Source organism: Protopterus annectens, chromosome 8.part0 (genome assembly GCF_019279795.1).
Source record: "Protopterus annectens isolate FY-2018-M chromosome 8.part0, PAN1.0, whole genome shotgun sequence".
In the NCBI taxonomy this organism is placed as follows: domain Eukaryota; kingdom Metazoa; phylum Chordata; order Ceratodontiformes; family Protopteridae; genus Protopterus; species Protopterus annectens.
Genome location: NC_056741.1, coordinates 702,151,914 through 702,178,634, shown reverse-complemented (window position 1 = coordinate 702,178,634; position 26,721 = coordinate 702,151,914). Strand labels below are relative to the sequence as shown.

Here is a 26,721-nt window from a genome sequence, read left to right as displayed (position 1 = left end):
CGCTCTGCAGCATCAGCTTCTGTCCTTAGGAGGTACTCCTGGCTAAGACTGCAGAATGTACCTGAGGACTTCCAAGTCCAAAATCTTGGACGCCCCCCTGGAACACAACTTCCTCTTTGGAAAACTATCTGTAGATCTCTTCAAAAATCTGCAGGAAAAAAGTAAAAAAATTACAGGGCATCGAGCATCTGCTGGTGTCCCCATTCCCAAATATTATAGGAACTACCCTGCTAAAACCACTTTTGTAAGGCGCTACCCTCATCAGGCAGCTTCCTCCTCTTCCAGGTCTAGAAGAGGGGCAAGAAGACCTACTTCCTCCAGACCTAATGTACCACCTCCTCAACCCAGACAACTCTTTCAGGATAGAGGAGGTCTTAATAATGAGTGATTGCCTGGCCCACCTACCATTCTCTGCACGCCTTCCACACTGTCTCCCCCTCTGGCAAGCCATCACCACAGATCAGTGGGTCTTATCCATTATCCAAAAAGGGTACTTCCTATCCTGGAAAGAAAAACCACCCAGGAGAAGTATCCCCCCCCCCCCCCCAAAAAAAAACAAAAAAACAAATTCATCTCGTACCACAAGTCTGGTCAGAACTTCTAAAGCTAGGCGTCATAGAACTTGTCCCCTCAGGACAGAAAGGAAAGGGATTCTACTTTCGTCTCTTCCTGGTCCCCAAAAAAGATCGCCCGTGGAGACCCATTTTAGAGTTCTTCTTTCCAAACCTACACCTTTAGGTACCCTCCTTCAGAATGCTGTTGCTACCCACTCTGATGCCTCTTCTTCCACCCAGGACCTTCATGGCCACCCTAGACCTAAAAGAAGCCTACCTTCACATACCCATCAGGACTTCCCACAGACAATTTCTACATTTATCTGGACCATCCTCTCATTTCCAATTTACTGCCTTGCCCTTTGGTTCATCCACTGCCCCTGGAGTATTTACAAAGTGCCTAGCCCCAGCCATTGCCTTCTGCAGAACACAGGGAATCCAGATTTATCCTTATCTGGACGACATCTTAATACTAGCAGAGTCAAAGATACCCTCTCAAGGCATCTGCTCTAAACCTTTATTCCCCTTCTGGTCCCAGGGGTGTTCCGGATAGTGACTGACAACACCACGGTCATGTGGTATCTCAACAAACGGGGGAACAAAGGCCTACCAGTTGTGCAGGCTGACCCTGCTGATATGGGACCTAGACTGTCGCCGCAACCTGGTCTTGCAGGCGACCTACATCCCCTCACAGGACAACAAACAAGCAGACCTCCTAAGCAGGACCTCCTCACCACAGCACAAATGGATGCTGGACAGGGGTGGTCTTCTAAACATAGTCCACCGGTGGGGTACTTCACAAATAGACTTGTTTTCCTCCCACCAGAACAGGCAGCTACAGACATTTTGCTCCAAGATACGCTCCCGTCTAGCATGGAGAGTGGACGCTTTCAGCATATCTTGGGAGGGGAAATTTCTTTATGCCTTTCCACTGATTCAGAAAGTCCTCCTGAAAATGCAGAAGGACAAACCAAAAATCTTGTTAGTGACACCCTACTGGCCAAGGCAGCACTGGTTCCCCCCTACTTCTCAATCTAGCCAAGGGCAGTCACTACAAGTTACCCTACAAGGTAGAACTTCTGACACAAGACAAAGGAGCTCTCCTTCATCCATGCTTGCAGATGTTATCCCTGAGTCTGTGGGTGATAAACTTTTGATCCCCTTCAGACACCACTACTCAGACAACGTGCTTTCAGTCCTGAGGGAAGCAAGGAAACCTACCACCAGAAAATCTGACCTAGCTAAGTGGGAAAGATTTACTAAGTGGTGTCTGGACAAGGGAAGGGAGCCTTGTTCGGCAGATGCCCCCCTTGTTCTCACTTGTGTGTCAATTGTTTAAAAGGGGACTTTCATACTCTTCAGTGGAAAGTACACCTTTCCGCTTTATCAGTCTGCTTGCCCCTGGATCCTCCCTTGCTAACCAGGCTCGACGTTAAGCTCTTCCTTAAAGGGGTGGTACACATGAGGCTGCCAAAGAAACCTATCCCTCTGCCCTAGGACCTCAATTACATCCTGGAAAAACTAAGGCAGCACCCTTTCGAACCAGCTGTATCTTCTTCCTTACAAATGTGTACTTGGAAAACCGTCCTGCTGGTGGCCATCACTTCATCCAGAAGGGTCTGCCCTCCCTACACCACCTTCCACAGATTCACCCTGCGGACCAATCCTTCCTTTATACCCAAGGTGGTCAATGACTTGTTTCTAAACCAATCTGTCCACTTACCCACTTTCTTTCCCTCCCCCACTAATGAAGGGGAAGAGGATACTGCACTCCTTGGATGTGCACAGGCAACTTAGATTCTACCTGGACAAAACCAGAAACATTAGGAAATTTAAGCAGCTCTTTGTCTCTTTTCACCCCAGAGCCCTGGGTAAGGCAATGTCCAGACAAACCATCACTTGCTGGATCGGGAAAACTATTTGTCTCTGTTACACTCACCATGGAAAAAACCCTCCAGTGGGAGTGTAAGCCCATTCCACTAGTGCGGTGGCCACCTCCAAGGCATTCATCAAAGGTCTGGACACAGCTTCCATCATGGAAGGAGCCACTTGGTCCACTATCCACACTTTCACCAAACATTACAAACTGGACCAAGTTTCCAGAGCTAAGGCAGGATTCACCAGGGGCCATCCTACAGGGCTTTGTAGAATGTTCAGCATCCACCTTCTTTTCATGCATCTAACTTATGGTACTCTCCCACAACTGGAATACTGCAACATAGGAATAAAAGGACATAGAATAGTTGTGTAAAATCTTACCGTAACCATAGATATCCTTCTCTTCCATGTTGCAGTCTTCCTTCCCACCCACCATTACCCCCTATACTTTCTCTTGTCCCAACTAAGTCCTGGATCTAATTGAGCTGCTAAATGACACCAAGGCCACACACCTGTCCCCACTGGCATCCCTCCTGCTGGGCCTTCCTCTCTACCTGCTGACCTTCAAGTTCTGAGGATTGTGCATGCAGACATCACATTTAAGGCCCCTGATTTATGGCTTTACATCTGACGTCCCACGCACACTGCAACAGCCAAGCTGAAGCTTTTGTATAGGAGCAGATGTACGAGTCTCCTGAGGGCATGAAATCCCACAACTGGAATACTGCAACATGGAAGAGAAGGACATCTATGGTTATGGTGAGATTTTGCACAACTATTCTTTATATACGGAGCACCTTAAAGCCCCATCTTCATACTCTGTCTCCTACAGGTTACTGAGAGGCGATCTAGTTCTGGCATGCAAAACATCCTCTGATCCAGCTCTTGTGGACCTTTTGCACTTCCGCCAAATGAACAGCATCAGATCCGCTAGATTCAAGGATTTAAATTTTGTTTGTGACATAAGTAAGACATGTTGGTGAAACAGATGATCTGATGTCAATCTTCAGTCATTCTTGACTGTTGGGTTTTGGTTCCATCCTCAGAACAGACTCCGCCATTGCATCAAGGTCGTGCCAGCCAGAATCCCCTGAGCTAAGGCTACCCATAGTGTCTTTCTTCCCTTCAGGTCTTGTTTGCTGTGTAGAGTTTTAGGACACGTCAGCAGTTCATAAAATATATTTGTTAAGGCTTATTTCTTTAGCTCTAAACTTATCGTTAACTCAGTTTTCCTAGTTAATTTGATTTTTTTCTAAGTGTGTGTGTTGCATTCTCTCCTTTTTACCTGTTGGTATATTTCGCATCACCTTTGCCGGTATAGGCTCCTCCCTTCCCTCTTACCTCTGGTAATTGTTTAATACCATTGTTGGTATTCCCTTTTTCCCCCATTCTTTACCCCTTCCAGATATTTTCTTTGTTTCCATTGTTGGTACGACCTTAAAAACAAAAAATCTCTTTCTTTACTTTTCTTACTGCTTGTTTTGTGTGTGTGTGTGTGTGTGTGTGTGTGTGTGTGTGTGTGTGTGTGTGTGTGTGTGTGTGGAAAAGTTTTTTGCTGTTCGTATTTTTTACCTTTAATTGAACATGGCAGAGAAGCAAAAAGGTACAATTGGAGTTAAGTAGTGTGAGGAATGCGACAGAAAGATGCCCAAATCTGGGCGGGCATCTTTCTTGCGTGTATTGTTTGGGGGTGCCACATTTCGAAGTTCAACAGCTGTGTGAACTCTGCAAGGGTTTCTGTGCTTGGACCCTTCCAGAGCAGCACAACAAATTGATCCACAAGGGGATGTTAAAATGCCCTTTTAGTGAGGCTTTGTCTGAGGTGGAGATGTCAGTCTCCTAAGAAAGAAGCTAAAAAGAGGAGCCACTCTGTTCCGGCGTCTCCTCAATCTCTTGACTCAGAATCCTCTAAAGGCCAGGTTTCTTACTCTGAACTGGAAGCCTAAACATTCAAAATAGTCGCCGACAGCCATTTTGGCACCAAAGCCTATAATGTCCCCCATGGTGCCGACAGCTGTCATGGAGCCTACAAAAGTTACCTCAGTACCAACCCCTTCATCTGTACCTATGACCCTCTCAGCACCAACAGCAGTTTCCCCAGTCCTACTGGTCACCCCCCCACACACAAACACACAAACAATTGGTCAGCCGACAGAGGTGCCGAAGGTGGAATCCTTATCCAGAAGTAGATACTCTCCCATCTATTGACCCCTTTTTTTGGTCAGCAGTTGAGTCCCTTTATTGAATGCCCAGAATTGCCCTCAGGGATGTCTATTCATTCCACCAGGAACCTTTCAGAACTTGATGTAGTTAGGTTAGTGGATCAGCTCTTGGTGGCCAGAGGTCTTCCAGCCCCGTCTAGAGCCTCCCTCCCATCTGGAGCGGAGTTCTACTCTCCAAGAACTCCAACTTCTCTTCCTCCTTCAGCCTCTCCGCAGGTCTTGGAGCCCTCAACTTCGATGCCACTCCTGGTGCCAACTATTTTGGTACCGTTGCTTTGTCTCACCTTGGTGATGGAACCAACTCTGTGGTCCTCGACTCAGAAGGAGCTGACCCACCCATGGGACCGTGACTTGGCTGCTAGCTCCAGGATCCCTAGTTTGCTGAATTTATTTATTTATTTTTTCTCTCCATGGCACCGTTTACGTTTCTGGGTGCTTTGACAGTTTCAAAGTCCTCTCGGGGCTCGTTCTCTGGAGGTGGGCTTGTCAGAGCAGGGTGTGATCCCGATTCCGAGGTTGTCTTTCTCGATTCCGGGCTCTCATCCCTCTTCAGGTGGGCCTGTCTTTCAGATTATGGAGAGAGTTCTCGCCTCAGCAGGCTCACAATTGGCACCATCCACGTCAGTGTGTCACATCTATATATCCTCTGGCTCGCAGCTGTCACAATCTACTACATATGGGCAGCGGGCACAAGAGCAGCAAGACACCCTGCTGCAGGGTACCCTCTCTTCTGAGACCTTCTCAGACCTTCCCTCTGAGGAGCTACCCCGTAAGAGATCGTACAAGAGGAAGTACCTAGATTCTCTGAAAGAATCTGTCACTGAGGATACAGACTACAATGAAGGGGAAGGGTCCCCGTGGTCACCCCACCAAAGATGTCTCCTCCTTAGACATCCTGGAAATCTTGAAACGGGGGGGGGGGTGATTGGAAGCCCACCATCCCTTCCTTCGAGGAATCTGTCTTCTTGCAGGCTTTTCGTCCCTGACCTTCTACTTCTTGGGTGAACCCACCTGCCGATGAATTGGTCAAGTTCATCGTGCAGCGTGCTTGGAGGGCCCCAGATGCTATAGAACCAATTCCTCGGAGACCGGACAAAATTCTGTGTGCACCAAAAGATCAACCCCATTGGTCTAAAGGATTAGCGGTAGATGCTTTGGTGGTGGAGGCTGCCATAAAGAAGGATCTCAGAGGAGAGTCCAGCTGTCCAGCCCACGAACTGAGAGTCTTGGATGATAGATTCGGGAATTGGGTCTATGCTTCAACCACCTTTGCCATACGATCATTGAATTTCTTGGCACATTTTACCAGTCTTCAAAGGGACCTGATCCCTGAGCTCTAGGGGACCTTGGCAGGGGCAGTGTCTGATGAGGTACACGATAAGGTTGCCTCCCAGCTTCCATCCCTACAATCAGTATCTAACTCATCCATGTGGCTTATTGCTCACACAGCCGAAGGGATGGCCAGGGCAGTGGGTACAGGCGTTGCCATTAGGCATCATGCCTAGATGCACTTGTGACTTTGCGTACCCTTTCATGTCTTCCTTTGTCAACTCTCCAGTTGATGCTACCTCGTTGTTTGGTCCAAAAGTCAGAGACACATTAGCCAGGTGTGAAAAGGACTGAAATACCCTTTCTACTATGAGTGTGCATTTTTCTGCTCAATTACCTTATTCCAGGAGTCAGAGGAGTGGGAAGATGTGGTTCAGAAAGTCCAAAGGGCCTTTACAGGACACACGTGGTGAGTTTCCCCCCTGGGGCAGAGGGGGGAACTCTTCAGGAAGATGCCCCTCCTGTGGCAGAGGGGGCCCGCGTAATCAGGGTTCCAGAGATTCTTTCTACGGACAACCCTACCAGTGCTCCTTAGTAGCGTCCCGATTTCCTACCTCTGGAGGCAGTCAGGGGAAGATTCTGTCTGCACCACTTAGCCTGGTACTCAATAACATCAGATTCCCGAGTGCAGACGGTAATTACCAGAGGTTACCATATCCCCTTTGATCTTTATCCAAGACCACAAAGGCGACTCCCCGGCGTTCCACCCAGTCAGAGGGATACAGCAGCACAAGAGATTCAAAAGCTGCTTCAAAAAAAGAGTAATCCAAACAGTTCCACCAGACCAAATAGGATCCAGATTTTACTCAAGATTATTTAGTGCCAAAAAAGGCAGGGGACTGGAGGCCAATTCTAGACCTCAGTGTCTTGGAACAAGTTTGATCGGACAAAATTCCGGATGGTCAAGGTGCAGTTTACTCTTCCATTTCTGGAGAAAGATGATTGGATGTGCTCTGTAGATCTTCAGAATGCATATTACCACATAAAAATAGACGAGCACTCCAGAAGATACCTCCTCTTCCAGCTGCGAGCCAGTTATTACCAATTTTGAGCACTGCCCTTTGGTCTCACCACAGCCCCCATGGTGTTCACCAAATGCATGGTAGTAGTAGCAGCTCATTTAAGGCTACAAGGATTCCGTGTGTTTCTGTATTTAGAAGACTGGCTCCTCTCTGCCCCCACCAAGCATCTTCTGCTTCATGCCTTGTACTCCGTTCTAAAGCTTGCAGAGTTCTTAGGCATTTCAATAAACAGGGAAAAGTCAAAGCAGTCACTCACACAAGACATAGAATTCATAGGAGCAACATTCAACATGAAATCCTGTGTGGCTGCTCTGCCTCTTCAGACTGCAGAGGTTGAGGTCACAGCTTCAAGTGATAGTCACTCAAGACCAATAAGTCCTGGTTTGTTTAGTCTTACAACTCCTGGGGTCCATGGCAGCGACAATCACCTTAGTTCTTCTGGCGAGGTACCATATGAGGCTGCTTCAGTGGCTCCTGGCTTCGCAATGGTCTCTGTTAACGCATCCAGTGTCCTACCCAGTCCGCATAACCAACTGATGCAAGCAGGATCTAAATTGGTGGATGAAGCCAGAAGAGCAATGATGGAGTTGCCCCTTTTCACTCTCTCAGCCCAAGGCCGTAGTGACCACGGATGCATCCCTGATGGGGTGAGGGGGTCATTTTCAGGGAAAGATGGTCCAAGGCACTTGGTCACCCTTAGAGGCCAATTTGCATATCAACGTCCTAAAACTGAGGACGGTGCTTTTAGTGTTGCAAGCATTTCAATCTGCCCTTCCTTCAGGGACAATTGCTATCCGGTCAGACAACATATCGGTGGTCTGGTGCATCAACAAACATGGAGGAACCAGGTCCTACCATTTATGTCAGGAAGCCCTAAGAGTGTGGCAATGGGTGGTCTCCTCCAACCGCTTTCTGATAGCAACACACATTCCGGGGAATTCCAACGTGATTGCAGACAAACTGAGCAGATGCATCCTCCTGCCTCACAAGTGGTCTCTCAATCCCAATGTAGCAACGAAGATCATTCATCGATGGGGTCAGCCTTGCTACGACCTGTCTGCATCTCCCGTAAACTATAAATGCAGCAGGTACTGTAACTTGTCTCCCCAAGATATGTTCTCCTACACAATTGGCCCCAGGACTGCTCTATGGTTTTCCTCCTTTCCGCCTGAATTCCCCAGTTCTTGAAGAAACCCCAACGATTGAGAAGCAAAGTGATCCTCATTGCACCTTATTGGTCCCGCCAAATCTGGTTCCCCTTTCTCTGGCCTAACCTAGTTCACCATCCGTGGACTCTGGACCCAACTCCAGACCTGTTATCTCATCTGCAGGGGCTGGTCCATCCCAGTGTACAAAGTCTTAAGCTGACTGCTTGGTGCCTCCACTTCCAGTAATTGCCAGGCAAAATAATCCATCTTCCCCAGTACAAAAGATACTTCTGGCTTCTCATAAACCACCCACCAGAAAACTTTATCTTAGTAAATGGAACAGATTTGTGCTTTGTTCTCGCAGAAAAGGAATTGACTCTTTTTCAGCCTCTATTAATAGGGTATTAGAATATTTATCAACTATATTCCAGTCAGGAGCCTCAGCTTCTACCATTAGAGTTAATTTAGCTGCTATTTCAGATTTCCATAATGGCTTCAGTGACCTTTCCTTAATGTGTCCTCTCCTTTGCAAAACCTTCCCAAAAGGAGTTATACATTTGAAACCACCTTTTAAAGAACAAATTGAACCTTGAAATTTAACATTAATTTTGCAAAGTTTGATTTGTCAGTCCTTTGAGCCAGCAGCCACCTGTGATATTAGATAAGACCCTGATGTTCTTTGTGTTTCACTGTTGCAGTCATCATATTTGGGTTATCCCTGCCAGGGTAGCCCTCGGCGACCCGAATACTAGAGGCTTAGTATTTTTGCATCGGTTGCTGTTGCTTCAGGACTGGCGTCAGGTCATCAGTAGTATAAAGTAATGCAGCCGACGCCATTACATCAGTCTTTCTTGCCACGGAGCCTGAAGCAGAAGTAATTCGCACGAGTGCCGGTTGGCTGCTACCTGAGTTTCATCTTCTGAACTGAAGCTGAAGTCTTCTAAAGCTAAGTACCCCATTGGGGATCCTTTTTTCTTGCAGTAACTGATGTCAGAAAAAGTTAACAATTGTCTCTCCTGTGGAAAGTAAATACCACACCGAGACTTTCATTCTTACTGCGTCACTTGCTTAGACCCAGACCATGACGTTCCCTGCTGTTGCTTTTGTGCTTTGTTCAATGCCAGAACTATATGTCGTTGGGCCCTAATTGTAGCTAGATGTTTTCGCTTACAGTCCTTGAATTCAGATATGGCTTCGGTAAGCCATCCAACAGCCAATCTTCCAAAAAAAGTAAAGATAAAGACGGACCGCTCAGGTCCAAACCTGCCGATGACGCTTCCGTTAAGCTAGTAGTCAGTTCTACCATCCTCAGGCGCTTTTGGAGCCCCTGATGCTCGCTTCCTTGGATTCGCAGGCCGCTACAGAGACCCTTTCATAGTCCGTTATGCCACAAAACTCTTCGACTAAGGATCCTGCGGTTGTCTCTCCTTTAGATAGTTCTGGAGCCACTGAGCAGGCACCGGCTTCCAAGGAAGTCCTTTGCACTACTGATTCTCGACACAAACCGACGACTTCTTTCATGTCTACCGTTCTTTCGAAAACTACCGATTCTCTTAGGCTCAGGGTACGAACCATACCCAAGAAACCGACCAAATCTCAGGCACCTGCTTCCTTGCCTAAGTCTCAAATGCTTAAAATGGTGGAAGACCCTTATCATGCTGATCAGGGGAAGCCAAGCTACCCCTTCCAAAAGAAAGCGATCTGTCCCCTGTAGTTTTGTCTGAACAGGAGTCTGATGACTCTGATGCATCTGAATATGAAAGCATGCAACCCCTCTCTGCTTATGAGGATTCTGATGCAGAGGAATCCATTCCTTCAGCCTCTCCCCAGAGGAATTTTCATTTGGGGAACCCTTCATACCTTAAGGGAGCATTTCCAGTGGGAATGTGAGGACTACCCTCAGTCTAAAAAGTGACTCAGGGAATTCTTAGATCTTCCACAGCACAGACCCCTCACCATTCCCCCAGTCCTGGATGTTGGAAGATGTACCCTCCCTCCTGCACCCAGAAAACCAGACTGGTATTAAGAGTCCCTGACTCTCACAAATTTCTTTTTAAAAATCGTACTGGTGACCCCGAGTAATTAATTTCTCAAGGGACTAAAGGAATTAAAGTAACCTCTGCTAAGAATCCCACCCCCTCAGATAGGGATTCACGAGCACTAGAAGTATACACCTCTGCTACTCTTGCTATTAGAGCACTAAATTGCCAGTTCCATATGCTAAAATTTCAGCAACATACCCTGGAACTCCTCAAACAAAAAATGTCTTCCTTTCCTGCTTGTGCAGAATCCAGAGAGTTACAAAAGTTAATGCATTCTGCAAGTCAAGTAACTAAACACACCTTGCACTGTGGTTTTGACGCCCTAGAAGCTTCTTGCAGGGCAGCAGTCACTGGTTCTGTCCTTAGAAGGCATGCATAGCTTAAGGAACAGCCTTTGCCAGACCATGTTAAAATCTAAATTGTTGTATGTCCCCTTGCACAAAGACAACTTATTTGGCACTAAGGCAGAAGAGGTCTTAAAAAAGATCGAAGAAAAAGCAAAATCTATGCAGACGGTTAAGGATTTCTTACAGGTCCAGCCACCCAGGTTCAGCAGGCATTGCCCCTCCAAGCACTGGTCCTTTCCTGCTTCCACCAGGTCATTTCAGCCCAGACCCCATAGAAGCAAACCCCCCCCCCCCCCAGACAGCAGCCACTGGGAATGCAGAGATCTAAACAGTGGACTTCCTCCCCTTCAAAAACAGGGAGTTCTAAGCCATCCCCTCATGGTAAGAACTCACAATGACTCTCCTCCACTACCCCCTCCCTCTGCCCACCTTCACTTACCCCTAGGAGGCAAACTATCCTTTCACGCAAACACCTGGGTCACTTTTACCAACGACCGCTGGGTTCTCAACATAGTGTCTCAGGGATACAAATTTTCTTTCCACACCCTTCCAACCTTCAAAAGGGTCCCAGATCTACCTCCAAACCAGTGGGCAGAGGTGCAAAAGCAAGTCCTTTCCCTGCTCTCTCAGGGCAATAGAGCACGTTCCTGCAGAACAGAAAGGCCAACGTTTCTACTCCAGACTTTTTCTGGTACCCAGAAAAGAGGGCACCTGGTGCCCCATTCTCAATCTATCCATTCTAAACACCTTCCTGGTGATGCCAAAATGCTCACCCTCCAGCAGCTGCTACCCATGCTCTACAAGGATGCTTGGCTACCCACCCTAGACTTGAGGCCTACCTCTACATTCCTGTCAGGGAATCATGCAGGAAATATCTCCATTTCGGGGCAGGATCTCTGCATTTCCCTTTAGCTTATCTACTGCTCCCAGAGTTTTCACAAAATGTCTGGCTCTGGCCATTGCCTTTTGCAGACAAAGGAATATCCAGATTTACCCATACGTAGACTGCCTAATTCAGGCAGACAGCCAGGAAAAGCTGCTCAAGCACCTGGCCTTTGTAAAGTCCCTACTAACCTCCCTAGGGTACACAATCAACGAAAAGAAATCCAAACAGGTACCCACCCAAAGGATTATATTCCTGGGAGCAAACCTGGACACAGCATCCCAGATGGCATTCTTTACACCAGAAAAGCAAACTTTCCTGGCAGCCTACTTCTTTCGACTAGCCCGCAGACAGACCCTAGTTATCTGCAAGGAAAATCCTGCAAGCTCTGGGGTTCATGACGTCTTGCTTTCTACTCATTCCATATGCCAGACTGCATATGAGAAAACTTCAGTGGTACCTAAAAAGCCTTTGGTGTCAGCACTCTCACGACCTGGAGACTCACATACCCATGATACCTTGCCTCAGAAAAGATTTTTTTGAGTGGGCAACAGCATGCTCCTACAACAAGGGACTACATTTCTCACCACCACTCCACTCCCCACCGCCGCCCAGACCCTCACCACAGATGCATCAGACTGTGCCTGGGGTGCACACCTGGACGGCAGGTGCATACAGGGCCAATGGAGCCCACAGCATATCCATCTGCACATCAGCCAAAAAGAGATGATACCTGTGCAGCACACCTTGACCACTTTCAAGCCCCTTCTCTACCCAGGGGCTCTCCTGAGCAAAACAGACATCACTGTGATGTGGTATATCAACAAGCAGGGAGGGGTGCTCTCCTACTCTCTATGCAGGCTGCCCATGACCCTTTGGCACACAGCCTCTGCCATGCATCTCCACCTGTTAGCACAGTTCCTGCCAGGTTCTCTAAACTCTCTGGCAGACCATTTAAGCAGATGTCTTCTGGACCAACACGAGTGGCAGCTTGACAAAAGAACCTTCACCCTAATAACTCAGAAATGGGGCACCCCGAAGGTCAACCTCTTTGCCTCCCACACCAACCATCAGCTCACCAAGTTCTGCACCAGGGACCATCACTGCATGGCTTGGAAAGTGGATGCTCTGTCCTTCCCCAGGTCAGTCTATCAGTCTGTGCCTTTCCTCCACTACCTCTCATCCCCAGGGTACTGCTCAAAATAAAGGAGGAAAAACCAAGGACAATTCTTATTGCTTCAGACTGGCCTCGCCAGCACTGGTACCCACTGCTGCGCAGCCTGTCCCCACTACCACCATGGCATCTAACTCAGATTCCAACCCTCCTGACCCAGAGGGAAGGAGAATTCATGCATCCAAAATTGCAGACCCTCAATTTGACAGCTTGGCTTATTCCCTAACCCCCCCCCCCCGATCAATCTGCCAACCTCCGTAAACAGGATGTAATGGGATCCTATCTCGCCTACATTCATGACAGATGGGTTCGGAGCCGATCCATCGGCTCCGACTCTGCAACTAATACACTAGCACAAAGTCTCTCATTGGCTGGGCTACTCCCTATCCCAGGATGCACTACACCTGCTTCCCCAGATCTCGTTTGCCGCTTAACAAGCTGGACGTGGTCTCGACTTGGCTGGAGCTAAGTGGTTCTTTTTACCTTATTGGTCCTTGACCTAGGGAATTTTTTTGTCTATATTAACCAAACAGCTGTTTTAACAGCTATTGCTTTCTATTTCTTAAGTTTTTGTTGGAGTGCTTGAGTGTTTCCAAAAATTTGATTTATTCTGTCGGGCAAGGCCCATTTAAGTTAGACGGCCTTTGCCCTACCTTTGAGTGCTATTAGGTTTAATTAACTTTTGGTTAGTTGTTTTTCGGGCAAAGCCCGTTTAAATTAGAGGGATTTGGGCCGTTTAACTTTCCAATTGTTGTGAGGTAAACTTTCACCGGTACTCGCGCCAGAGTGTCTCGCGCCTTTCAGTTGGCGCTTTTTTGTGTATAGTGCTATACTTGTTGAGTAAGATTTCCATAGAGTTCTTTACTTGTTCTGGCTTGTATCATGTCTAAGGAACAAAAGTCAGGTTTTAAAAAATGCACTCGGTGCAATTACAAGATGTCCATTACAGACAGTCATTCAGTCTGTGTTTATTGTTTGGGGCCGAAACATCTGCAAGAGACTTGTAGCGTCTGTCATGCGTTCTCCGCTAGAGTTCTTCAAGAACGCAAGAACAAGTTGATATTGAAAGGGCTTATTAAACCTTCTTTTGAGGAAGCCTTAGATCCACCTGTTGCTTCCAAAAAGAAAAGATCATCGGCTCCGACAAGTCCGTCGGAGCCGACTTCTAAAAAGACAAAATTGACCTCTTCTTCCTCGGCTCTACTGACTTGGGGCCGAGGGTGAAGTCTGCCTCGATACCTCCTACTTCGGCTCCATTGCCTTCGGAGCCGCAAGTGGGAGTATCGAGGTGAATCACCTCCATCGGTTCCAATGGCCGGGCGGTGCAAGTGTGCAGCTCAGACTCTTCCCCCTCGGCTCCGAAGAAGGCTCCTTCGGTGCCGATGGTGGTCCATGCTGTGGTGGAGTCGGCGCCGATAGCATTGGAGCCGTTTCAGAGCCGGTTCCCTTCTCTCTCGGAGCCGAGAGCAAAGTCTTCTCGATTGTCTACCTCCTCTAAATCCTCGAGACTTTCAGATTCGGACCTGGATAGGGTTTTACAGAGGCTATTCCAATCTCCAGTGTTTACTAAAATGGTCTCTGCTCCAGCACAGTTTGCTTCGGAGCTGATCCCTCCTCCAACACATTTGATTCCTCCTCCAACCTCTTCGGAGCCGTTGGAGCCGGTGGTGGTGGAGCAATGTGGAGCCATACTGTCGGAGCAGAGACCCCTTACAGGACTCTTGGTTCCGACTGTGCTTCCTACCCTGTCCTCCGGTTCAGGGTTTGGCACTGCGACTTCTTCAGCCGGAGCCGAAGGGAACACTTTAGGTTTGGGTGCTTCGGTACCTAGTCTTCCTCTTGGAGCATCGGCTGCTGGAATTCCTGGTGCCATCGTGGCCTCTAGACCAGCGACCTCCTTGGATTCTGGAGGTCCGGCCTTTGAGGTCATGAGGAGCGCGCTGGCCATGTCTTTGCCGGTTCAACAAGATTCTACCTCACCGTCCCTAGAATTGGAGACTGGTGCCTCTGTTGTGTTGCAGCCCCCCGGCAGTGGGGCCCCAGGGCCTGAGGATACCCCCATCGGCGGTTCCCTTCTTCCGGGTGGTCCGTCCGAATCTGCTTCGGACGAACCACCAAGGAAGAAATTGTGTAAGAGGAAGCACGTAGACTCCCAAGATGAGTCTGTTACATCGGATACTGACCTCGATGATGCAGAAGGGTCTCCCAAATCATCTTCGGATGATATCTCCTTCTCAGACATCTTGGAGATTCTGAGACAGAGAGGTGACTGGCAAGCCAAAACCCCTTCAGCTGAGGAGTCAGTCTTCCTCAAGGCCTTTGGGGCCCAGCCTTCCGCTGGGTGTCTCCGCCCTTTGATGAACTCCTTGATTTGGTTTCTCGAAGGGCGTGGGAACACCCTGATTCTGTGGAACCGGTGCCTGCGAGGCCCAATAAATTTTGTCAGCCCCAGAAGGAGTTTCTCACAAAGGGTGTGCCTGTAGATGCTTTGGTGGTGGCTTCTGCCACACAGCAGGACGTGGCAGGGGCTTCGGCGTCTATTCATCCTCCTAATAAGGATTCTAGGAGCATGGATAGGTGCGGAAGCGTACCCTCTCTTCAGCAGCCTTTGCCTTACGGTCGCTGAACTACTTATGTCATTTTACGAGGCTCCAAAGGGATCTTCTCAAAGAGCTAAATGACTCTCTTGTTGGTAACCTACCTGAGGCGCTGGCCTCGACTGTTGGCGCACAGATGACTACCCTCTTTTCTATTGTTAACTCGTCCATGAGGCTCATTTCATATGCAGCCGAAGGGGCGAGTAAGCTGAGGAACAGGCGTTGCCCTCAGGAGACAAGCCTGGTTACGCTTGTGTTCGTTCGGAGGCCTTCAAGTCTTCCTTCGCCGACGCCCTTTGATGGGTCATCTTTGTTTGGACCCAAGGTGAAGGACACACTAACTCGGTGCGAGCAGGAGGGCAAGACTTTGACTGCCGTTGGGGCCCGATTTTCCGCTCCTTCTAGGCCTTACCCCAAGGCTGGGAGAGGAGGAAAATGTGGTTTAGAAAATCTCAGAAGTCTTTCCCTACTCCACCCAGTGATTCCCCTCCAGAGGCAGGGGATTTTGGAAGACGCCGCCCAGAGGTGGCAGAGGCCCCGTAACTATGGAGACCGCGATTCCTTTCGTGGTTCTTCATACAACCAGCGTTCCTGAGTTGTTGCCCGACTGTGCAACTCCGAGCCAGTCGGGGTTGCTTCTTGGCGCACCCACAAGCTTGGGAATCCATAACAAGCGATCAGTGGGTGCTTCGCATTACCGGAGGTTATATCATCCTTCAACAAACCCCCTTTCTTTAAGAAATCCCGGACGTACCACCCAGTCAGTGGGATCAGGCAGCATTAGAGGTTTCAAAGCTGCTAGAAAAGAGCCATCCAGCCTGTCCCCATCGACCAGATCGGATCAGGAACTTACTCAAAATTATTTTTGGTACCAAAAGACAGGGGACTTCAGGCCCATTTTGGACCTCAGCTCATTGAATCGTTTGTAAAGAAGTCCAAATTCGAATGGTCACTCTTCAATCTATTCTTCCTTTGCTGGAAAAGATGCATGGATGTGCTCCATAGATCTCCAGGACGCTTACTATCACATTCCCATAGCTCAAGAGTCCAGGAGACATTTACGCTTCCGCCTCGAGTCAGTCATTTCCAATTCCGAGCACTGCCCTTTGGTCTCACCCCAGGGTGTTCACCAAGTGTCTGGCAGTGGTAACTGCTCACCTGAGAAGTCTGGGATTCCAGGTGTTTCCTTATCTAGGCGACTGTCTCCTTACTGCCACCTCCGAGCATCTACTACTCCAAGCGCTCAGAGCCACGTTCACCTTGGGCCGTTTCTTGGGGATCACGTTCAATTTGCAAAAATCTGTACTACAGCCATCTCAGCGTATTACTTTCATAGGCGCAGACTTAGACACAAAAAGAATGCGCCTTTTACCGGCAGCAAGAATTCAGGTCTTACAAGATCAAGTCAAATCCTGTCTCCCCTACAAAGAGCCCCGGCCCATCAGATCCTACAACTGTTGGGCTCGATGGCGTCGACCATACTTTTAGTTCCCTTGGCCAGACTTCACATGCGAATTTTACAATGGCTACTGTCGGTTCAATGGTCTTATCAGGAACTTCCCTTGAACCACTTAATCATAATCACGGAAAGTTGCCGTCGAGATCTGCATTGGTGGCTTCTCCAATCAAATCTCGACCAGGGGCGACCCTTCATACCTCAACGTCCCGTTGCCACTGTGACTACGGACGGTAGGGTGGGGGGGTCATTACCTGGACAGGTCGGTCCAAGGCACATGGCAGATCCAGGAAACGCATTTGCATATCAATGTCCTGGAGATGAGAGCGGTACTATTGGTACTCCAAGCTCTCCATCACGCTCTCCCACAGGGCCCGATTACTATCCTATCCGACAACATGTCGGTGGTGTGGTACATAAACAAGCAAGGTGGAACCAGGTCTTACCCACTATGCAGAGAAGCCATGAGACTTTGGCACTGGGCGGTAGCTACCAACCGCTTTCTAATGGCAACGCACATACCGGGAAAGTCCAATGTGATTGCGGACAGATTAAGCAGGACCATTCTTTTACCCCACGTGGTCCCTCAACCAGGGTATAGCTGCGAAAATCTTCGACAGATGGGGTCTTCCTTGCTGCGACCTGTTTGCCAGCCCTCACAATGCGAAATGCAGAGAGTTCTTCACACTGTTTCCTTCTCAGGGACAGATTCCCAGGGATGCTCTGACTCACATTTGGCCCCCCGGTCTTCTCTCGCCTTCCCTCCGTTCCCCTTCCTACGAGGGTGATACAGAAGGCCATTTACATGGAGGCGAGATGATTTTGATTGCCCGCACTGGCCTCGTCAAGTTTGGTTTCCTTTCCTACAGAGGCATGCGATAGAAGGTCCATGGTTTCTGGATCCGGTGCCAGACCTGTTGACTCATCAGTCAGGGCGGCTTCATCCGTCTCTCAGGTCCCTGAAGTTGGCAGCATGGTTACTCCACTTCCATCCTTAGTCCGAGACAATGCTCTTTCGCCGGACGTGGTCCACATACTGTCTTCTTCTCATAAACCTTCCACCATCAAACTTTATTCCAGTAAATGGAAAAGGTTTGCCTTCTGGGCTCAAGAACGGGGTATGGATCCTCTCACTGCACCAGTATCGGAGGTTCTGAATTTTCTGGCCTCCCTTTTTCAGTCGGGCTCTTCAGTTTCTACCATTAAGGTTCAGTTAGCGGCGATCTCTAATTTTCATGCTTCTTTTGAACCTTCATTGATGTCTCACAAACTTTGTAAGGCTTTCCTTAAAGGGGCTTGGCTCCTTAGGCCTCCTTTATCTCATCCTGTTCCCCCTTGGGATTTGAATGTGGTTCTTGCTGCCCTTAACTGCCCGTCCTTTCGAACCAGCTGCTACCTGTGATTTAAAATTTCTGTCTTGGAAAACGGCCTTTTTAATAGCCATAACGTCTGCCAGGCGAGTTTCAGAACTTCAAGCTCTTTGTTCTGATCCTCCCTATTTGATTTTTCACAAGCATAGAGTTTCATTGAAATTAAATCCTGCATTTATACCAAAAGTGGCCTCCTCTTTCTGTATTCAACAAACTATAGAACTCCCTGTCTTTTTTCCAGAATTCTCTAATAACGCAGAATATACTTTGCATCAATTGGACCTACATAGACAACTGCGTTTTTATTTGAATAGAACCGCTCCAACGCGGAAATCTAATCAATTGTTTGTTTCCTTTGCAGTGAACAAATTGGGTCAACCAGTAACAAAAACCTCCATATCTAAATGGATTAAAGATTGTATCATTTTTATTTATTCACAGGCTAACAAAGACCTCCCCTTTCCAGTCAAGGCTCATTCTACCAGGGCAATGGCTACTTCCGTAGCTTTTCACTCCAAGTTATCAATAGATGATATTTGTGCTGCAGCAACCTGGACTTCTCCGCACACTTTCATTTCTCATTACAAATTGGATGTGGTTTCTCGAGGCAGAGCTTCCTTTGGTTCCACAGTTCTCAGGAGTGTTTTCCAATGAGCCACCCGGGATGTAGGTGCTAGGGACGCTGTCCCATCTGTCATGAATGTAGGCGAGATAGGATCCCATTACATCTTTTAGTTATGTACTTACCATAACTTCGGATGTATGGGATCCATCTCGCCTACATTAATAAGTACCCACCCTCCTTCCCCCTTCCATTTGGAGAGGAGCTGTAGTCCCTTTTTTCTTGGCGTTCTTTCTTGAAGAACTTTAGTTGGTTATAGTGACTACTAGTTTTTCTGTGTTTGCATGGATGTATGAAAGCGAACAAACAAGATCTGGGGAAGCAGGTGTAGTGCATCCTGGGATAGGGAGTAGCCCAGCCAATGAGAGACTTCGTGCTAGTGTATTAGTTGCCGAGTCGGAGCCGATGGATCGGCTCCGAACCCATCTGTCATGAATGTAGGCGAGATGGATTCCATACATCCGAAGTTATGGTAAGTACATAACTAAAAGTTCTAGGTGTTATATGTGAGGCCAGACGCCCTAGCATTAGAAAGTCTTGTGCTGACAAATGGAAAAGGTTCTGCACCTGGATTCAGGCTAAGGGAGCCAGTATGGCACAGCCCTCCCTCCCTCTCATCCTGGATTACTTAGCTGACCCTGCTACACAGTGGTCTCTCTTTTTTCTCTATTAAAAGTCATGCCTCTGCTATCTCTGCTCATTTCCCCACTGAGCAGCCCCTTTTCTCACACCTTCTGATCAAACAATTCCTAAGAGGGGCTAGCAACTTAAGGCCACCCAGAAGAGCACCAATCCCAGCTTTGGACCTTAACCTTGTGTTGGAAAAGCTCACCCTGCCCCTCTTTGAACCATTGTCTTCCGCAGAGCTAAAATTTCTCTCCTGGAAAACATTTTCCTTCTGGCCATCACTTTTCTCTGAGCTGCAAGCATTCATGGCTGTGGAGCCCTCCGTCGTCCATGCTGACAGGGTATCTCTCAGGGCTAACCCATCCTTCGTGCCCTAAGTGGTGTCCAGTGTGGCTCTCAACTAGTCCATTCATTTGCCCACATTTTTCCATAACCCACAGATCAAGGGGGAAAGGATCCTGCACTTCCTAGATGTGCACAGACAGCTCAGATTCTATCTAGACAGGACTAAATCCTTCAGAAAGTCTGATCAATTGCTGGTTAGCTTTGCTGCAGGGGCAGAGGGTAATGCCATCTCCAAACAAACCATTTCCAAATGGATAGCACACTGTATCCATTTCTGCTACAAGCAACACAGAAAGCCTCACCCCAAGGGGGTCAGGACTCACTCCACCAGAGCAGCCTCCACCTCTGCAGCTTTCCTCAGAGGAGTCCCCACCAGGGACATCCTGGAGGCTGCTACCTGGACATCTGTTCACACCTTTACCAAACATTATCACCTGCCTATCTTCTCCAATTCCAGGGCAGGGTTTGCCTCTGCAGTCTTGCAGGGCATCCTAACCAGCCCCTAGTCTCCTTGACTGCCTCCACCCTTTTCCTCAGCTTTGAGAGTCAACCCAAATGTGATGACTGCAACAGTGAAACACGAAGAACATAGTACAATTGTGTATATTTACCATAAATGTAGATGTTCAAGTGTATTCACTGTTGCAGTACTGGTTTCCCACCCTCCATTCCCCCTTTTTTCCTAAGGCACATACTATATATATTTTTATATTTTGTATGACATGTCTCCAGGGTGCTACCTTCCTGGCTTAGCCTTCTTTTGGGGGCTCCTGACAGTTAAGGCAAGAAAAACTGAGGAAATGACGTCTGCTGCCTCCCCTTTATACCTGACATTCTGACATCAGTTTTACAACTGGTGGCAGCCGACATCATATACCAAGGACTCTGGTATTTGGGCCGACCGAGGGCTACCAGGAACCAGATAACCCATATGTGAGGACTGCAACAGTGAATGCACTCGAACATCTACATTTATGGCAAGTGTACACAACTGTCCTTTTCTAGGCCTGGATCTTCCTGGCTCCATACTCCGAGGCTTTCCCCAGAGCAGGAGCAGTCAAGGATCTGGTCACCCGTACAGGTGTTCCCTCACTGGCACTCTAGATCGGTGGCGTCATCCTCCCGCTCCACCTAAGTGAAGCAGAGATGGATAAGGTGATGTGGAGGTTTATCCGCACCCAAATTCAGATGGGGGTCTTGGCTGCCCTCTCTCCCTCTGGAGGGGAGAGCTCACAACCTTTCTTTATGCCGATCACTCCTTCTCCGATCCGGCCTACCATTTCAGAGCCCCTGGATCTGAGGACCCCTGGGGTCGAGGGGTCGGCGCCGATAGTACCTTGTACCTCACTGGCAGCCATTGAGTGTGTCAGATCCAAGCTCTCGGAGCTGTAGCCTCAGGGTTGGATCTGAGTGGGTGCTGTCGGCTCAGAATGGGTCAGAGCGCAGTATCCCCTTCAGTATCTCGGCTCCTGGAGTCTCTGCTCTGACTCCCCTGTCGGGTCAGAGGGAATCACCTCCTTTGGGTACTGCTACCTGGAGCTCTGTACATTCCTTCACCAAGCATTACCACATGCCTATTTTTTCTAAATCCAGAGCTGGTTTTGTGACTGCAGTCTTGCAGGGCTTATTAGCTGGTCCTAACGCTCTCTGACTTCCTTCTCCCTTCCTTAGCTTTGGGAATCAACCCAAATGTAATGACTGCAACAGTGAAACACAAAGAGGATAGTACAGCTGTGTACACGTACCGTAAATGTAGATGTTCGAGTGTATTCACTGTTGCAGTCTTGGTTTCCCTCCCTCCCCCTATTCTTTCTTCTTTCCTTACAAGGGACACCTTGGTATTTACTTTCTACTGGTGGGTTCTTCCACCATAACCCTGGCTCCCACTTGGGGTTTCTGACAGGCTAGGGCAAGAAAAACTGATGTAATGGCATCGGCTACCTTACTTTATACTACTGACGACCTGACGTCAGTCCTGAAGCGACAGCAACCGACGCAGAAATACTAAGCCTCTGGAATTCGGACCGGCTGAGGACTACCCTGGCAGGGATAACCCAAATGTGATGACTGCAACAGTGAATACACTCGAACATCTACATTTATGGTAAGTGTACGCAACTGTACTTTCCTGGTGGCCATTAGATCAGCCAGGAGAATATCAGAATTACAGGCTTTGGGTGTGAAACTTCCATATCTTTTTTTTCAGAGAGAGCATCACTTAGAACTAGCCCTGCTTTTTTACCCAAAGTTGTATCGGACTCTGATATTAATCAGTCCGAAGACCTACCAATTTTCTTTCCAAACTTCTCAAACAAGGGAGAATATTGTTTACATTTGCTGGATGTACAGAGACAATTACGTTTTTACTTGGATAGAACAAAATTGTTTAGGAAATCGGACTAATTGTTCTTGTCCTTTTCAGGTACTCGACTGGGCAAACCAATTTCCAAAGTTACCTTATCAAAATAGTTGAGAGATTGCATCACCTTTGTTTATGACCAAAATAAGTTAACCCTGTCGACCAAGGTTGAGGCTTATTCTACCAGATCAGTTTCCACTTCAGTAGCCTTTCACTCTGAAGCCTCTATGGATGACATTTGTGCAGTAACCACTTGGGCTGCTACTCATACTCTTATCACTCATTACAAATTGGATGTGGTCTCCAGAGGAAGTGTGTCCTTTGGCCCTATAATCCTCAGGAATATCCTTCCGTAGGGCCACCCTGGACATAAAGTAGCTAGGGACTCTGTTCCAGCAGTCAAGAATGAATGAAGACTGACATCAGATAAAGAAGTTATGTTCTTACCATAATGTTCCATCTGTGTTGATCTTCATTCTTGACATCCCACCCTCCAAAGACTCCTGGAGGTTTGGAACTAGTCCTGATTTTGTAGTAGGGCAGTTGCTTAGACAAAGTTTCCACTTTTTATTTCTACAGGCAAAACTATCTGAAGGGAAGGGACGAGAGGCACTGTGGGTAGCTTTAGCTCGAGAGTTTCTGGCTGGCGTGAGCTTGATACAACGGCCGAGTCAGTTCCAAGGACAGAATCTAAACCCAACAGTAAAGAATGAATGAAGATAGTCAAGAAAGATGGAATGTTATGGTAAGAGCATAACTTCTTTTTTCACAGGATCCCCATGCTCTGGAACAGACTTCTCATCCATGTGAAGCAGAGTCCATCCCTAAACCTGTTTGCGTACCCTTGACCAATGGATGGGAAATTGGAAATTCACCCCCCAGTGTGCTCCCCATGTTTCTGAAAGACAGAGGCAAGAAGTAATGGCCCGTCTTCCAAACTAACATATCTCCTCCTAATAAGCACCCATCATACATAGGGACACAATTGAGTTGGCCGTGGTGGTCGTTAGCCTAGTTTGTGTGTGACCCATTGAACACATCACTGCATTGTATACAGTCATACTAGCTCTAATATAGTTCAGTATCTTCTTCAGTTGTACTCTGAGTGTAGTTTATACAAATCATTGCATTATATACAAGAGTACTAGCACCTCTTTATTTACATATTTACATTGTTGCCTCTGTTCACCATTATGGCTGCATGTTGCTGAGTATTGTTTTTTAGCAGGACAGCTTAGGTGCCAACTCCTATAACTGTCTAACCTAGTTCCCTATAACAACTGCACTTAAATTTGTTAATGAGGTATGCTTTCAAGAACTTTCAAAAAAGCATTGGTTTAATAGTTTTTTGTGTTTTGCCTGGTAAAGTATTACATACAACAGAGACAATGTTGTGAAAGTTTTTTTATGGTGCTAAACTACATGGGGGAAGTCTTTGCAGCTGTTATACTGTGGACTTGATTACTGTGCTCCATGGTAAAAAATGTTCTATTTTTCCATCAGTAAACATTTGTTTTCTGTATATCACATCGTCCCCTCTTGTATGGAAAATGAATTAATCTGAGTATTTTGCTCTCAAGTATTTGAAAGGTTACAATATTTATTTGAGAATTTTGACATTAGTGGTAGGCCATACTCTAGATGTGGAATGAGGACATTTTTTACTTTTGATGCTTAAACTTCAGTAGTAAGCAGGTAGGAGATTTCTGTAGGATACTTTCAGTTCTGACAAAGGATAACTTGCCTAGCATAAATCCTCTGATAGCTCTGTAGTTCAGTTGAAGGTATGGATATTCTTTCTGAATCCCTTATGTTTAGAGGCTATGGTAGTAGATTTTTTTGGATATTAACTATTATAGTAGTCAGCCAGTTCCATAACTGGGCAAAATCCTCTTGTAAGTGTTTACTGGGGGGTTTGTCATCTTGTAAGCACAATATAATTTGCGTACAGCATGCAACTGATATTTTTGAGTTTGCAAGATTACTGATAAATGGGGAGACCAGTAGGGGTCCCAGTGCCAAGCCCCAATTTTCACACCCTGCATTTCTTGTGCCTCTCTTCTCTTACAGTGTTTGTGTAGGGTTTATTTAAAAAAAAAAAAAAAACACTGAGAAGGGAAAAGTGTCTTCATGCATATTTTACCTAAAACAAGCCCAGCCCTTACGTGGTGCTGTATCAGATGCCCAGACAATTGCATCTCCATTGTCGTTTCAGGGGGGACAGATGAACTGGACGAAAGTTCACAGAGAAGTGAAATGCTTGCGACAATGCACACAGCCCCTTTACTCCCAAGGTTGACTGCTCCATATAGGTGATTTTTCAGCCCCTGGCTCAGGATGCTTCCTCCACATGAATATCATCAATGTTAAAGATACTTTCAATGTTGTTATTCTTGCATCAGTGCAATTTAGTACAGTATATACTGTAAGGGACAACGTGATGCATGCTTACTTGAGTGATCAAAGTTATTTTCTGTTTGACCTTTTAACTATAGGATTCAGTAAAAAAGTGCAATTTTAGCTATATGGAATAATTCCTTAATAATTTTGTCAGTGTCTCAAGTAATCATTAAGTAGTTTTGTATACTTCAGTCACTCTGCTAACGTTTCTGACCTTTCAGACAATTGATGCCACCACCATCCTTTCCAGTGAATGGAGTAAGATTGGAGTCTGAAGATAGAAATGGTTCAGGTTCTTTGCCGGGCAGTGTGGGTAAGTAAATCAGAGAACCACTTCTGTCAGGAACTTGATGAGATTGTGTTAGGTTGATGGTTTCCTAGATTATTAATTATCCATGTTTGAATAGTCCTCCACTGAGCATGCTTAACTGGATAGTCATCAGGTTTAATGCTCAACTCCCCCATGTCCTCTGACTGTTTCATTGTTATCTGAAAAGCATATGCCCACTTTTAATCAGGCTTTTAATATTGGTGCATTGTTTACTACTGTTGATTATAGTCATAAAATTGTTATGCAATTGGCAGATTCTCCCTAGTTGTTCACTGACCAGTGAATGGCTTAATCTGTAATATTTTGAATCATTTGTGACACAAAAATTGGATTGGTGGTTCCAAAGCCTAAATTTGGAGCTTCTGTTTTTATAGCATAGTCTTAGCCTCATAAAAATTGCCCATTTGTGCCAGATTTTATATTAAAAAAATACTTTTAAGGTGATACTGAACACTTCACGAGTACCATAAACTGCACGAGTTTTTTCAGATGGTGCTTGGAATAATTGTGCTTTGGCTTGCTTGCAGGATTTTAACTGTAGTAAGCTGCTGGGTAGGTGTGTTATGGTGAAGATCCAAGTAATATTTTTTCCCCTTGGGTCATTAATGATTTTAATGTTTATGTTTGTATATATATTTTTTAATTGTTTGGTAAACTGTTTTTCCTCGATTAATGTGGACCTCTTGTTCAGTGTTATTCATACAAACGTCTGCCTCCTTGATTCTTTTGTACTTTTGCTTTTAGTCATAGTCTTATCAGTTGTAGAAATTCATTGGGTCCTCCTTTCCCAGCAGAAGCGCTTGACTTATGTACTCTTCTTGGCCCATGGTGAAAAGTATGCCACTTTTTGACTACTTAGTTTAAGATTCGGATAGCTATTTGATAAATACCCCCTGATTTTACTACTTATGTACTTCGTTGACCTTATTTGGTAAGCAAGTAGTGGTACATTTTCAGTAATACTTAATGTAGTTTTATTGTTTTACCGAACTATAAAGCAGTTCTTGTTTTCTGTATTTAATTTGTTAGTAATTATTGTGATATTTTAATTCCTACCACCCCTTTGAACACGTGCTTTATTGGGTTTTAAGAGGTCACAAACACTTTTCTAATTAATGTGGCTGCAGTGAACAGTCTGGGCGTGTGTTTGAGCTTGCCTTTTTTGCGTTGATCATGTAGAGCCTTTGGAGCCTGTGGCTGCTTTTCAAGAAAGACATTTTGTATTCCTAGTATGTAGGAAACGTTTGTGCAGTACTGTTGGAAATGTGGTGCTTGTCAGATGGCATAGTATCTTTAGCTTTCATCTGATCTGCTTTCTTGGAAGGCGTATGTGATCTTAGTAAAACTTTTCTAAGTAATGGATGTCAGTACCACTTTTTGCTGCACTGCAGTATCAGTATTGGAATTAGAATTCAGATGCAAGATGTTGGGTTAGAAGCCACAGCCTTCTGATTTTCTGATGTCAAAGATTGTGCGCGCTTTCATGTCTGTGCATGCATACTATAGGTCTAGCTTTCTCCAAGTAGTTTTTGTTGTTGGCTCTACATTATTGTTCATGCCTTTTTTATGAAAATGCGTACTGTATACTTTCTGGGCCTCCAAGGTGATTGGAATTTAATGCTGATATAACAGAAGCAGGTTTGCTTTCATTTGTTGTGTCATATTGGGTCCAGATGCTGGAGAACAACGTTAGTGTGTTTTATGTTCTCATATAAGTTTGCATGGCTTCAGATGCTTAATGTTAAATTTATGCAGAAAAATGCTGTTTAGAGAGGGTGTGTTGTTTTAAGCTTCTAGAATTTTTAACTGTAGTAGAAATGCAAGACTGGTGTTCATTATACTGGAATAGTGTTATTTGCCAGAAGTCTTGTTGTGGCAGACAAGACCCAAGGTTGATATCCCAGCTCAACAAATGGCACAGTAGAATGTTGCTTTAATAATTAGGGATTTTTAATTTGCATGTGTAATCTGTACAGATGGCATCCTGGAACCATGGGAAATAAACATTGGCTGAC

At 46.5% G+C, this 26,721-nt stretch overlaps 1 protein-coding gene across 1 annotated transcript in view; it reads left to right on the top strand.

Moving 5' to 3' along the window:
- KHDC4 (KH domain containing 4, pre-mRNA splicing factor) overlaps positions 1 to 26,721 on the top strand; it is a gene marked incomplete in the record, with an annotated part of 2,214,276 nt that overhangs the window by 2,178,390 nt on the left and 9,165 nt on the right. The window contains 1 exon segment of the mRNA XM_044080154.1: positions 24,597 to 24,688. Coding sequence (XP_043936089.1) covers positions 24,597 to 24,688 — 92 coding nt within the window.